The sequence below is a fragment of the Eschrichtius robustus genome, chromosome 12, assembly GCF_028021215.1.
Source record: "Eschrichtius robustus isolate mEscRob2 chromosome 12, mEscRob2.pri, whole genome shotgun sequence".
In the NCBI taxonomy this organism is placed as follows: domain Eukaryota; kingdom Metazoa; phylum Chordata; class Mammalia; order Artiodactyla; family Eschrichtiidae; genus Eschrichtius; species Eschrichtius robustus.
The window spans coordinates 100,622,663-100,637,576 of NC_090835.1; the positions used below are offsets into that span (position 1 = coordinate 100,622,663).

The window sequence follows — 14,914 nt, forward strand, 5'->3', positions numbered from 1 at the left end:
TATTCCCCATAGTTCCAAGATGCTCATAAAACCCCCAATGTCCAATATTTAACATTCTAACATTTAAAATTCTTAATACTTCTTACCACCCACAGTCAAGATTGTCCTTGCAAGGTCTTTCCTGAAACATTTAGATAAATTTCATTTTACTGAGATGAACATAAGTAAAACTCTACTATATTGGCATTAAAATTTTAATCCAAGATGTATATTTTTGAAAGTATTTCAAATTCATTGTCAAAATTTCCTCAACGTCACAAATACATTTTTATGGAAAAATTGTCAAGTTTATATATTAATGACTTACATATACTTTTTACAAAGAAGCTAGAGCTACTATACATTCTGAGGTTCTATTTCTTCCTCTGTAAAGTGAATTATAATTTGATGATCTCTGAGGATTCATCAAATGCTAAGATCCTGGAATTTTACAGTCACCTCACCAGCCTGTGTGGATGCATACCCTCTTTTTTTTTTTTTTTTTAACATAGTTTGACACCTGGAAGAAATGATACAGTAGGTGCTGTGGGTCTTTCCTATAAGCTTTTGGAACTTATTTTAAAAACTGATAAGTTTAAGTTAGAGATGTAATGGGATTAAGTTATCACATTATTGTAACTAACACAGACTCCCATATTGCATATTCACTTAAGAATTTCAGTTAAATGCTAACAAGTGTTGATGTTGATTTTTTAATATCTGAAATAACTCTCACGTTAAAGAATGGATTTAAGAAATCTTGTAGTAGTTCAGTTTCTCATAATAAATGGATTGATCTGTCACAATTAAATAGAAGCCTTAGAACAGCACCAATGAGAGTTCTGCTTACTTTTATGTTTGCAGATTTTACATTTGACTTGAAGTGCAGAACACTCAAGAACTAGACTAGAACACTCAAACACTCAAGGCAGGACCACAGCATTAGTTTGAAAACTTAGGAGAAAACATCAGGTCGGCTTCTCTCCAGATCTAAGTACACCACTAAGGGTAATGATTAACTAATCTAATCAATGAATATTTTGTAGGAAAAATTAAGAGAAAACACTGCATCCTGCAAAGACAAATTAAACGGACAAACATGATGAGCTCCATGCTCACCAATCCCGTCTTTCAGGTCTACACTATGATAAATTGGGTCACCCTGCCTCTTGCTAGTCATGGCTGCATGTCCCTAGAATGATAGAGTGCCACAGTGATGTCACCGATGCTGGCTGGTGGTCAGCACACAGTCACAGGTTTAGGTTCAGATTTCAAAACAGGGTGCTGGTGTTGCTTTTCCCATGGTCACACATTACAACCTTCTCTCCAAATTTCTATGTCCCAGGAACTACATAATTGTGAGTGGGTCACCAAAAACCCCAAAATCCATCCCTTGAAAAGCAATACATGCCCTGTTGGTATAGGTAATAGCTGGTAACCTTTGAGCATTTGCTCTCTACCAGGTAATGTGCTAATGGCTTTCAATGGATCGCCTGATTCAACCTGTACAATAACTCTATTGATCAGTGTTAAAGTTGACTCCATTTTACAGATGAGCAGACTGAGGTGTAGTGAGCTAAGACTGTGCTCTAGAGGAGCAACCAGCATAAGTGGCCAAACTAGGATTTGAAGCCTGAAGTCTGGCACCACAGTCTGTACTCTTAACATTCTCCCATGAGTCACTAATCCAGTTCACATTCACAATGAAAAATAATCTATAGCCTGAGAAAGCATTTCACCGCACAAATTTGATGGGGAAGAAAAAAAAAAAACAACCGAACAACCCCAAACACCCAAGGAGAACAAAGACTGAGGTGGTACAACCCCGGAGAGATTTTGCCCTTACGTCACCACCTAATCGGGTCAAGGTCACGTACATAAGACGACACGAGCCTTCCGACAAGACGAGTTGTTTTCTCTCTTCCCGAGGTACAGCTTGCAGAATGCAGTTCAAGTTCCTCAGTGCCTGTTGGGAGTTGGGGAAGGTTTTCACGAGGAAGAAACAAAACGGAGACCTGGGCACGAGCTTCTCCACGGGGTCCAGGGCAACTGCTACCAGCACTATTTGCAACTCACCTCCCGCTGGATCAAACGATTTACACTCTCTTCTGTCACCAGAAATCCTAAGGTAAATATGAAGGAACCCAACATCTGACTTTTCCCTGAAAGCAGAATTTTCAAAGAATCAAACTGATGCTAAAAAAGAATAAGGAAAGGACTCCTACACAGCAGGAAGAGGCAAAGGCTGAACAGCCATGGGCAGTAAACATTTCAGAAATGATGTAGTCTGAGCAAGGGACAAATCACAGCCTGCTTCAAGATCTAGAAACCCCCGGGCCACCATCGATTTGCATGGCATAGACGCCCACTGAGGTGAACAGCAGCAGCACGTGCAAAGTGTGACTGTCTGTGATCACTGCATCTCAGGCAAAGCTACTTTTTTGTCCAGAACGAACAATGTACAAGGGCAGCTCCTGCACACACTTTTCCGCTGTTTCTGTGCATTTCTTACATTTGTGTATTTTATAGAAATAAAAATTTTATAATGGTCTTATGCTAACAGAAGCAAGAATTTTTAAGTAAAGCGTTGGTCTTTGTTAAATAGCTTAATCATAGAAACTTCAATGGCTACTTATGTCAGAACGTAGTAACAAAACAAGGTATGTGGTAATGCTTTATGCTTATTAAACTTAATAAATATTATTAAACTTTATTTTATAATAATTTAAGTTTATTAAATTAATAAACTATTATTATTTCATTTATGCACATTGTGTTTAGATATGACAGTGGTAGTGTACACTGCAAAAACTCATGGTAAAGTCCTAACATTACTTTGATAGGTTCAGAGGTGCAATTTGGATATGTGAATTTTTTTTCTTTTAACCACACATTGCATACTTTTTAATCCCCATATAACTCATGAAATTGTGGGAATCCAAATCAGGGAGTAGAAATTTTAAAAAGATCCCTCTTCAGTCCAAAAAAGCCACATTGATACTGTTGAATGATTTCTGGAAACAAGAAATATGGCCAAGGGCTGAGCCAAAAACTTGCCTGCCGGCTTAAAACTTGAGAGAGAGATTGTAACAGAGCCCAGGTGACCCAGGTGGACAGCAGGGGACCCTAGAGACATTTATGCACTCTGTTAACCAGCAAGTGTCAGATGTCATTCGACCTTTTCACTTAAAGAGTAGTAAAGAGAAACTAACAAACATAGCCCTATGAAAAAGGAAGGAGCATAAGTTAAGAGGTAGCAAAAAAGTGACTTTTTGAAAAATGCTTACTTCAGGAAATAAAAGATAGAAAAGCTGGGAAGCCAAATCAAAAGCATCTGATTTATCATCTCAAAACTCAAAAGAATGTGAATTCTATGAAATAAAAAATTAGATTTGTAAGAGAAGGCAACAGTATAAGATGAACACAGAAGTAAATGAGAAAGAAATATGTAATATGAAAATCTAAGCCATTCTAGATATTTCAATCTGAGAGAATCTAATACAGGGAATTAGTTACAAAAACATAGGTAGCCACTACCACCCCCTATACATCCCTGGAAAGCCATGGGGAAGAAGTGGTATTACCAGATCCCGGGAACGAAGGTCACCTAGCAAATGCTGTAGCCACAAATAAGCCAGAGTCACAGGAACTATGCAGTCACTTCCCAGAGATAGCACCTCAGCAGAAGGGAGCGGGAGAAATGTCCTTCCTACCTCCAATTTCCTGCCATTGGCTAAACCTGGCAGGCAACCAGTTGGTTAAAAAGCCTAGGAAATTGTCCTCTGCAAAGTAGAGAGAGAGGAAGGCAGAGAGAAATGAATCTGAGAGCAGAGGTAGATCACCACCACCCACGGGTTTCAAGGAAGCAAAGATGTGAGAGCAGAATTGAAGTCCACAGTGGAAGCAATGAGAGCAGAATTAGTTAAAGCATTGGCTTCCAAGAAAAATGTAGCAATTGCTCTCAAAATACACAGGAAAAAACGAGTGGGAAAAAGATGTGAAGACAAAAAAAAGATGCAATGGATGAATAATAGATAATCTTAGAAAGAGAAGAGAATAGAAAGAGTAACTGTAATCATCCTTTCCCACCTCCTCTCTGATGTAACAATTATGCTCTTGGGTGGGACTAACTAGCTCCAGGGGTGGATCCTCATTGGCTTAAACTATGCAGGGGCATCCCATTCATCTTTTCACAGTGATCGGTTCATTAAGGGGGTGGAGGTGGGGGGACACAGCAGAGCCAAGCTAGGGCTTTCTTCTGCCGGTTGAGGAAAGTGAACGTTTCTCCCCCAGGAAGCACGGCTCTGGTTGCTGGCCGCCATCTTGCAAGCACTAAGGGAGACCAACTTGAGCTCAGAGACAAGACTCGGAGGAGGCAGAATAGAAAGAACTGCAGGAAACAGAGCCTAGCTACAGCCAAACTGTTCCTGAAACTTCCTGTCTCTGACTTTTTAGTTCCTTGAGCAAATTAAGTCATCTTTATCTCTTAAGGCTGTTTGAACTAGATATCCTGTTACATATACTGAAAGCACTTTAACTCATCAGTTTTCAACTGGAGGTGATTTTTGCTCTCCTACGGCGCTCTTGCAATATTTGGAGATGTTGTCACAACTGGGGGAGTAGCAGGGACTGCTACTGACGTCTAGTGGGTAAAGGCCAGGGATGCTGTTAAACATTCTATAATGTATAGGACAGCCCCCCCCAAACAAAGATTTATCCAACCCGACCCAAATGCCAATATTGCCAAAGTTGAGAAGCCCTGCTCTGATAAAATTATCAAAGAATAAAATTTCCCAAGCTAAAGTAAGATCTGATTTCAAAACAACTCATGAAGAACCACATAAAACAACCCATGTGCACATGTGCTCACAACACTCAATATAAGGCAGTGAAACAGTTTTGAGGTGGAGACTCTGGACTCTGCAAAGCAAGAGTTATATTGGATAAAAGCCACAAGAACACTCTTAAATGATAAAAAGCACTGACCATGTTCCACCCACATACCCTAATAACCTCTTCAAAATGTATTACAGCAGATGGAGACAAAGCAGAATAAAGAACTCAAGAATGAGAACATCAGGCCATAAACAAGCTGGTAGTGAGCCCTAAATAACTACTGTAAATAAGATTGCAATACAAGGCAAAGAGCAAATACTATTTACAAAGACATATATATATATATATACGTGTATATATATATATATATATATATATATATATATATATATATATATACACGTATATATATATATATATATATAAAATACAGGACTAAAACCCTGGATTAAATTAAATAAATCTGGGTAGAAAATGGAGGAGGAATAAAAACATGTTGAATTCTTTGCCATACATAAAGAAGAAATAGGTGCTATCATTTTGGCACTCTCATGTTGATGTTGATAATCAAATTAAGAGTAACAACCAGAAGAATAAAACTAGGACATAAGCCATTCAAATCACTAGAGAGGAGCAAATAGTGAAAGAAAATATAATCCATATAGCAAAGCACAAAACAAAGGAATCATTAAAATGAAACACATACAGTAAGGTGAGGTCATGAGGGTGAGGCCCTCATAATGAGATTAGTGTCTTTATAGGATGCCAGAGAGTGGCTTACTCTCTACCCGTGTGAAGACACAGCAAGAAGGTGGCTGTCTGCAAGCCAGGAACTGTGAGAAAATAAGTTTCTGTTGTTGAAGCCACTCAGCCCATAGTATTTTGTTATGGCAGCGTGAGCTGACTAATGCAGTCACCTAGAGCAGTGTTTCCTCCATTTGGGACAATGGAGTGATTGCAGGGACTATATGAACCTATTAAGTGGTCCAAGCAACAGCTATAGGCTCAACAGATCTCTCTCATATGTATTTCTTTCCAAATATGCAGTGTACACACACTGTTGTAAATCAATAAAAGTTTACTTTTAAAAGTTACAAAATTCAAAGTAGTTTTTACCACTGGGTATTTTATCAACCAACTTTAGAGGCAGGAACTATCACTTATGAAGTTCAGAAAAAACTGACTTGCAAGTATTTGGATCTGCTGACTTAGATTATGGAGACCTCTTTCTAAAAATCAACCAAGCACCATGCACACTTAAGCTTCTAGCTCTAAATGTCCTCAATTTACGAGGTACCATCCACTGTAGAATGTAGTGTCAATTTAATAACAGCTTTTCAAAAGAAAAATAAAAAGAGGGACAATAGGGAACAGACATACGCATTTTAAGATGGCCCCGATTTGTGCATCTTTGAATCCACAGTTTCATAATTCAAAGTGTTTGTTGGGTTACCTTTAACATGAGCCACATTGAACATCATCATTGCCCTAACCTCCAAATTATCTACTTTTTGAGCTCTTTAAAGACAGAGAAAGGCATGAGAATTGGCTCCAAGTTAAATCAGTAATAGCTAACTTTGGCTGTTTTGGAATGGTGAAAGTGGGTCTCCATCCCTGATTGGAGCTAAATGGCCAAACGGTGGCAGGAGCAGCTCAGTAAAGATGCACCGCAGGCAAATGAGACACACTTTACAACAAAATTCATTTTGGCATCACAATCTGACTAACCATAAGATGGCCAATTCATGCAAATATAATAGTTAAACCCACTTCACTTTTATATATCATTTAGATAAATATTCTTTTCTCTAAACAGGAATATTCTATTAATGAAAGGTAAACAGCCAATTAGTAGTAAATAATACACTTACCTTTCCTACTACTTCTGGAAATAATCTAATAAAAAGAAAGAAAAAAGTAAAGCTCGTATTATTTTTAAAAAGCATTATAAACTATAACATTAATGTGTTAATGCTGATAATTCTCTAACGGGCAGGAGTTGACTTTAACTACAGTAGAAAAAAAATTTAGAGAAATCCTATTTGACTTTCAATTACTTTATTAAAATCAGCCTATCACCTCCAATCAGGTGAATAATATATTTGAAAATAAATCACCTCATGTTTCTATAACATTGTTTATATACATTTGTTACTATTTCATATAATATTTCTAATAATAAAATATGAGAGTCTTTTAGAAAAACCCACATCTTAGAAAAACACAAGTTTTATGAACAACTTGAAGATTCCTACAAATTACCAATGGTATCTGCTCAGTAAAGCATCCAACCTCATCCTTACCATGGCTGTGTCAAAAAAGTCTTCTGTCACATTAATCAGAGATGTGTCCGAGGCTAGGTCTGTCATGGTCAGAAATCCTGTTGTTCTTTCAAACCAGGAAACCATGTACACAAGAGAAGAAACACTGATGCAACCTCTGTGACTGAATAGCTACTGCTCATTCGATAAAATTTCACAACAGAGTTCTATAATTTTAAAGACCCTTTTCCATTTCACTTAGGCCTGATTCTGAGGCCCCCATCTAGAACACTCCAGAATGGAATCAGACTGCTACAGAGTTGCAACAAGTTCTCAGATACCAGCCAGAACTGGAGACTTTGCCAGGATAATCAACACCAGAAAGGCTTGTAAAGGGGGCAGTGCGTGGTTAAGAGATAAATGAGCCTTGTCAACACAGGAGAAATTCCTGTTACCTGGGAGGCTGTAGAAAACAAGTCATCAAATATCAAAGGACATGCAGATTTTAGAAAGTGCTCCAGAAGTATGCTAGTACAGTACACATGCCTCAGGCCTGGCCACCTTCCTTTTGTCAAAAGCTTCCAGCTAACTGGAGATTTTTTCCCCATAGGAACATATATCCAAGTTCATATTACATTGCTAGAACTAGTGTGATTTAAAATTAACTTACATAAACCTTCCTAGAACATACTTATTCACAAAGCAAAGGCCATCTTTGGACCGTTTTATGCTGAGGCTAGTCACTCTTACCAAAAAAAGAAAAGAAAAAATCCTAGTTAGAAGTCATCAGTTGACCAAGAAGTTAGTGACATGAGTTCGTGATGAGTAACTCTTATAGGAGTGGGGCCTTGGAAACTTTGTCCACTTAGAGCCAGGAACCCAAGGTACCAGCTGAAGACCATGGACAAAGCCATCAGCTCTCCGTCTTGGCTGCACGTTAGGAAAACCTGGGGAGCTGTGAAACGCCCTGATGCATGGGACCCGTCGTGGATCCAGAAAATCAGAATCTCTGGTGATGGGACCCACGCAGTGCATCTCGTTAAAGCTCTCCAGGTGATTCTAAGGTACAGCAAGGTTCGGAAGTCACTAGGCAATGTTTCTTTTATCTCAAGTCAGACAAATATTTGCATTTGATTGAATCATCCATCTCCTGAAGCAAACCTTTCTCCAACAGCCCGAGGGAAGAAATGTCCCTCTACACAGCAAAACTCACCACTAGGGTGACATTTTCTCCCTCCCCATGTTCATACTCAAAATTCTATGCTTTTAAATACATTTTTGTCACTATTCTATTTATGCCCCCAAATCGTGTCCCCCTCCTAGCCCACCAAAATACATTGGCTGAGTATAGATTCAGAGAAGTGGGGGAAATGCCACATTACTTGATCAAGACTTGGACTAGGAGGTCACTCTGAAGCCATTTATGTGTCGTGATCATACATGGTAAGCTATACACCAGCTGCCCTCACAGCTGCGTCATTACCAGAAGCCAGATGGTTACTGACAGATGCAATAGCTGTTACTCATTAAGCATATGGTAAAGGACAAGTTAATCTTTCTGCATCTTCAAGTACAGGGCCAAATATGTTCCTTTCTGTAGGAAATTCTTATTCTGTGGAGAATAACTTCCCAGCACACTTCATGTTGAGCCTGCAAACACAGTGGGCTTTAGAAGTGTAAAATCTAGTATCCCATCCACTTTGATAATATCAATCTATTCTCCTTGGCCAAAACCTACATGAATTAATAGTACATGCTTTAGAATGTGTTTAAATTATGGCTATGGCATTTCCATCACCAGCTAGAATTCCAGTGGGATGTGGAAATTACTATTTGGTTTCAAAATTCCAGTGGAGACTTGATCTGACACTTTCAACCTTGGGATGGCATTCTTAAGTCTCAATAGGAATTTCAGTTTGGAGCAGATCCCAATTCATTCCCCCAAATCAGCTTAAAGCCCCAAAGTACCCCTGGGACATCCCTGCCCCATTTCCTTTGGAGTTCTTGCTCTTTTTCCCTGCTTCCTGTTATCTGCCTGAGTAAGTGTATCAGGGAGTTAGATGGGGCTAAATGAAATATATAATTCAAAATGAAATATACACGGCTTGCATAAATATAGCCCTGAGATTTACACTCCCACCCACCCCCTACCCTAGCCGCAAACACTTTTAAAGTTCCTGAGAGAAGTTAGGAAAGCCTGGAGTTTACTCTCTCTCCCCCATGGAGGGGCAGCCCCATAATTAGAGGCATTTTAAAGTGAAAAAGGACAGAGACATCTCCTTGGCCCAACCTGATCTTGATAAACTTCAGGTACCAAAGTCCAGGGGGTAAATCAGAGATTTAATGGCAGCCAGACCACCCTTCTGCCCTCATGTTCTCACCAATAATCAATCACAGGGCTGCAAATCTTATCATGAAAAAAAGAGAAATGCAGCAAGAGACTTTGCAAACTCCGCTTTGCTTCCAGATGCCATTATTAAGGCACGCGTGATGTTACCTCCTGATTAATTAAGAACAGGTCAGAATTGCGTAACTGGGGTGACTTAGAATAAGCAAAAAGTATTTTGGCATTTTTTTCAGACTCAACTAGGATTTTAGAAAGTTGGAAAGTGGGCTGTGGCTAGGGGAAGTATTTGATAATTTATCCAGGTCCAATCTTGTTGATAAAGTTTAACATAGTTATAGGGGGGTGTGTAACAGTCCACTCTCTCCATCCTATGTCTCCAAATTCACTAATAAAAAACATACTATTACTGCAATGGCTTGTCGAAGGGAGGAGAGGGCTGTGTCCGACTTATTCCTGTACACTCCCCAAAGTGCCCTGCCCACCCCATACATCAGGAAACATATGTGGAACTTAATTTTTGATTGGACGTAGGCAACAGGCACTGGTACCGATTCCTTTTCAAATTTGATTTCAAAGGAACATAAAATACCAAACTAGGCAACTGAATCCTCTCTAGTTCTTTAAGTTACCCAAACCCATACAAAATGAAAAGATGACACTTATCTTTGGGATCAGTCCCTGCTGAATTAGCAAAGGCTCATCTTCTCTGAGGCCATCAATGAAGAATCGCTGAACACATCTCAGCAACAGTGAAACACACTGAAATTCATTTTTATCCAGCGCCTTGGGATTAGACCACACTGAGTTAAAAACCTTACATATAGTTACACATTGGCATTCTGGTTACAAACCAAAAAAAACAAAACAACTCACTTGCCTTATTTATTGATCTGTCAAGATGGTGTAACAAAAGATTATTATATTTTTGAGGAACGTGGCGTTCTCTCTGTGGAAAATATTCTTTTATTTTCTGAAATCCTTCATCATGGAATGCATTAGTAATAAGTGACTGAAGCTGGAAAGTTGATAGTATGAAAATTACTATTTTTCCCCAAGAACATTTATTTCACAGTAATATTTCTATCATTATCAATAATAATTCAGTGCAGAAATAGAAGGTAAGTATAGAGAGTTATATCTTGAACAGTAACCATGCAGACAATGATTTTGTTGTCTGAAGACAGTAGTTGGCAAAGTGTGGTTCCTAGACCACCGGCAGCAGGGGCATCACCTGGGGACTTGTTAGGAGTCAAACTCTGGGCGCAGGGCCCGTCAGGTGATTCTCATCATGCTAAACTTTGAGAACCGCTGACTTAAGGAAAACTACACCTGAATTACAGGTATCTGTGGGTAAAGAGACTTTATCCTCCGTAATGTTGGAAATTCTAAACACTATAAAATTCAAGCCTATTATCACTTATTAAGTTACATAAATGATCATAATAGAAGAAAATGAATTCAACAGTAATAACTACAGTTAAAGGCAATTGATAAATACGCAAATTGCCATGATGAATGAAATTGAACTTCTCTGCCTGAAAGCTTGTTAAGACCTATTTCTAAGTGTGTATGTGTATATATATATATATATATATATATATATTTGAATAACAGATACATTCTTAAATATCTGTGCTATAAAAGATTTTTAAAATGCAGTCCAATTCTACAGGCTAAATTACAATATTCTTTTAATAAGGAGTCATTTTACGACATACAGCCTGAAATTCCACTTTTTCTTAGTATTGATTTAAATAATGAGACAGCATTTGAAACTAAACATTTAAACAGATTTTTTAAGTTGCCATATAGTAAGCTTTTTTGAGACAAGTGGGTTAAGTGTTCTGTAGATGTTATTTAATCCCCACCACCAATCTAGTGGTTAGACTCTTTATCTGGGGATAATAATAGCAAGGCTGTATGAGATCACCCAGCTGAGAGTCACACTCAAATTCTCTGACTCAGCAATTCAGGCTTCTTCCTACTTAAAACTCTGCCTGGCTTCTCTATACTCAGAACAAATCCAAACCCTTTGCCTTGGTCTGCAAGGCTCTGCACGATTTGATCTCTGCCAGCTTCTCCTGCCTGACTGCCCTGCTGAGTCCTAGAATAAGTCAAGCTCTTCCTTGCCTCAGGGCCTTTGCACTGGCTGTTCTATGCCTCGACTGCTTCTCCCCACCACTTACCATTCTGGCTCCTTGTCACCCCTCAGATGTCAGCTTCAGTATCATCTTTTCAAGTAGGTCTTCCAGGACCTAAAGTTAGTCAAGTGCCTCCCTCCTCCTGCAATTATTCTCCATCACAACACCCTGCTCCTTTTCTTCCTACCACCTTACTTTGGTTCCTAATCTGTCTCTGACTCTCTGCCAGGCTGAAAGCTCTATGAAAGCAAGAATCGTGTCTGTTTTGTTCAATACTATCTGCCTCCACCTAGAACAGTGCTAGGTACAAAGTAGATTAGGATATTAGTAGGGTAATCAAAGGCAAAATTGACAAGACGTGGTAATAAACTGGATGTGAGAGATTAGGGAAGTAGGAGAAGAGGATTCTTCTGCCTCTTGTTGAGCAACTGGAGGAAAAAGTATGCTGATAGCCCAGGAAACACAGAACTAGAGACAGCACACACACAAAGAACACAAACTTGATCTTTACATAGAAAGCATCCTGTGCCACGCCACTCCCATCCTTTTCCTGAACAGGCTGCAAAGGAACTTCCTTCTCCTGTGTACAAAAAGAGATATTTTTTAAAATTTTATTTCAAAGAAATGCATTAAGTTTTAAAATAAAGGTTCATATTGTTTTCCTGAACAAAGCTTTTTGTTCATTCATGCCACTGATTATAGATCTAAGACACTACTTTAAAAAAAAACCAAAAGCTTTATCCAACCTTCTTTAACACTGCCTCTGACGAATACAAACTATCACAAGAAGCTAACATCATTGTAATAAATGATCACAACAAATAAATTTAAACTCTATAATGGCAACTATAAAAAAGACTGAATTAATGAGCGGTTTTTAGAATGAGAGCTTGTAAAATAAAGTTTTTCAGAGTGCGTTTCAAGGTCAGTCATGAGTTTAAGCTTTATGTTCCTGACTTATATGAATTTTAAATGTGACTCTAGGACTTAAAACTGAAACTTCAAGGACTGAACAGCAACAACAAGAAAATTTACAAAACATTGAGTAATGGGTTGTTACACGTTTTCTTCAAGAAGTAATCCCTGGATCTACCAACCTCGTTTTCACAAACATGCTAAAATAACAGCATCTCATCTGCTCACTTCATCCCAACAATCAAAGAATAATTTTAAAAAATTTCATTAACCTCTTCCAAAGAGGTTTAAAAAAAAAAATCTAGCTTGGGCTAACGGTCCTATATGTACTTGACCACGATCCTTAAATGTCAGCATATTTTACAATAATACCATCATTATTATAAATATGAAAAACAGGATGAATTCAAAGACCAAAATCCATATTTGTTTTTTTTCCCCACTAGCAGTGTATTCAGTAAAGTGAATGCTGAAAAGTAGGAGCAGTAACGGTACCAATCCACCTCCCACCCCGCGACCCCAATCCCTGGGCGGCGGGTCCCAGCGCTTGGGACCGTAGACCTGGGGCCCCGGGTGGGTTAACGTCATTGCACTTTCTACTCGGCGAGGGAGAAAACGGGCTGGGAAAACGTCCCGAGCAGCTTAAAAAAGAACCATCTCGTTGCCTTCAAACGTTAATACTCCAGTTCCCCCTTCTCCGAACGCTTTACTAGCGAGGGACCAGATGTTTCTACCCCGCCTCATGCACTCACTGAAAGCTGCCAATAAACTCCAAGCAAACCTAAGGACGTGAAGCGCCCCAAGAGCCCCCGCAGAGCTCTTCCCCCGGCGGCGGCCGGGGATTGCAGCCGGCGCCGGGTCTCCGGGCGAGCAAGCGAGGCTCCGAGCCCAGAGGCCGACGGACGCGCGCCCTGGCGCCCGCCTCGTGCGGCGGAGAGAAGGCCGGGGTTCGACGGGTGCCCGGCTCCGCTCGAGGTCACTCACCTCCCGCATCCCGAGGCTCCCGGCCGGCCGCCGCGCACGCGCCCCAGCGCGCACACCCGGACCAGGGCGCACGCCCCGCCGCTGCGCCGCTCTCAGCCCCCGCGCTTCCGCCGTCCGAGGCCCGAGCGGGCGGGGATGCGCTGCGGCGAGAGCCCGGGGAGCCCGCGGCTCCCGGATGCCAAGCTTCCCCGGAACGCTGACTAATAAACCCGCCCCTGAAAATCTACTCAAGTCCGGTGTTTGAGAAGCGAGAAACGCTCGCGAGTTAACTAGCAATCAAGGTCAGGCCACCTGGGCGCACGCACACACACCTTAGGAAAAGCGATTACTTAAAGGATGTAAACATGTCGGCGAAATGCTGAACTGATAGGCGTCCCCCGTGCGGAAGCCGGCTGCTTTCTCTCCACCTTTAACGGCTGGTAGAGCTGACTGTGATCCATTGATACGGCTACAGACGGAAACCGAACTTTCCCCATAGGAACCAGATTTGTCCCCGAAATTGTGACCTTATTCCTGATATCACAAAAGAAGTGTTTTGTTTTGTTTTAATACATACCCCGGTGTGCTCAGTCAAAATAAAATAAAAACAAACATTTTCATCCAGTCTGCTTGTTTTCTGCCCACTTCCTTTAACCCAACAAGAATGTGTACTTATGGCCCGGTTTAGGCTGATAGGTTGTCTGTTATGTGAACAGGGGTGGCAAAAATAAGTTGGGCTGGAGTTTTCTTTTAAAAAACAAGCAAGCAGGGGGCTTCCCTGCTGGCGCAGTGGTTGAGTGTCTGCCTGCCAATGCAGGGGACACGGGTTCGAGCCCTGGTCCGGGAAGATCCCACGTGCTGCGGAGCGGCTGGGCCCGTGAGCCACAATTACTGAGCCTGCGCGTCTGGAGCCTGTGCTCCGCAACAGGGGAGGCCGCGATAGTGGGGGGCCCGCGCACCGCGATGAAGAGTGGCCCCCGCTTGCCACAACTGGAGAGGGCCCTCGCGCAGAGGCGAGGACCCAACACAGCCGTAAATTAAATAAATAAATAAATATAAAAAAGTGTATATTAAAAAAAAGGGACAGAGATTAAAAAACAAAAACAAACAAAAAACCAAGGAAGCAGACAAGAGCCCTCAAATCCAAACATTCCTTTTAAAAAATCAACTTGTGTTATAAGTAGATGCTATGGGTATTTTGTGTCCTGACGTTTACAGAAGATATTTGTTTACATCAAACCAAAACATACTATAACAAGCATCTCTGCATTGTACCTCCAAGTCCATTCAAAACAATACATACTTATTTCAAAGCTCATCATATCCATTTCCTGGCAAATATGACGTAAATATACGTACATTAATTTACCTATTCTAATCTAAACCAAGTAAATTCAAAGCCCTTTTCCTTTGCTTTTGTATTAATGGGCTTTTACTATTTCAAAATACTAACCAAGGAAGAACCAGCTGTG

At 40.4% G+C, this 14,914-nt stretch overlaps 1 protein-coding gene across 1 annotated transcript in view; it reads right to left on the minus strand.

The window, feature by feature from the left end:
* The window catches only part of SYCP2L (synaptonemal complex protein 2 like), a 67,757-nt gene extending 54,278 nt beyond the window's left edge, over positions 1-13,479 (minus strand). The window contains exons 1-9 of the mRNA XM_068558138.1: positions 13,464-13,479; positions 12,076-12,144; positions 10,301-10,438; positions 10,087-10,206; positions 7,119-7,223; positions 6,687-6,711; positions 2,056-2,141; positions 1,857-1,945; positions 87-121 (exon numbers count right to left, since the gene is read on the minus strand). Coding sequence (XP_068414239.1) covers positions 87-121; positions 1,857-1,945; positions 2,056-2,141; positions 6,687-6,711; positions 7,119-7,223; positions 10,087-10,206; positions 10,301-10,438; positions 12,076-12,144; positions 13,464-13,472 — 676 coding nt within the window. The 5' untranslated portion in view covers positions 13,473-13,479. The remainder of the gene's footprint in view (positions 1-86; positions 122-1,856; positions 1,946-2,055; positions 2,142-6,686; positions 6,712-7,118; positions 7,224-10,086; positions 10,207-10,300; positions 10,439-12,075; positions 12,145-13,463) is intronic.
* Between the last annotated feature and the right edge of the window lie 1,435 nt (positions 13,480-14,914).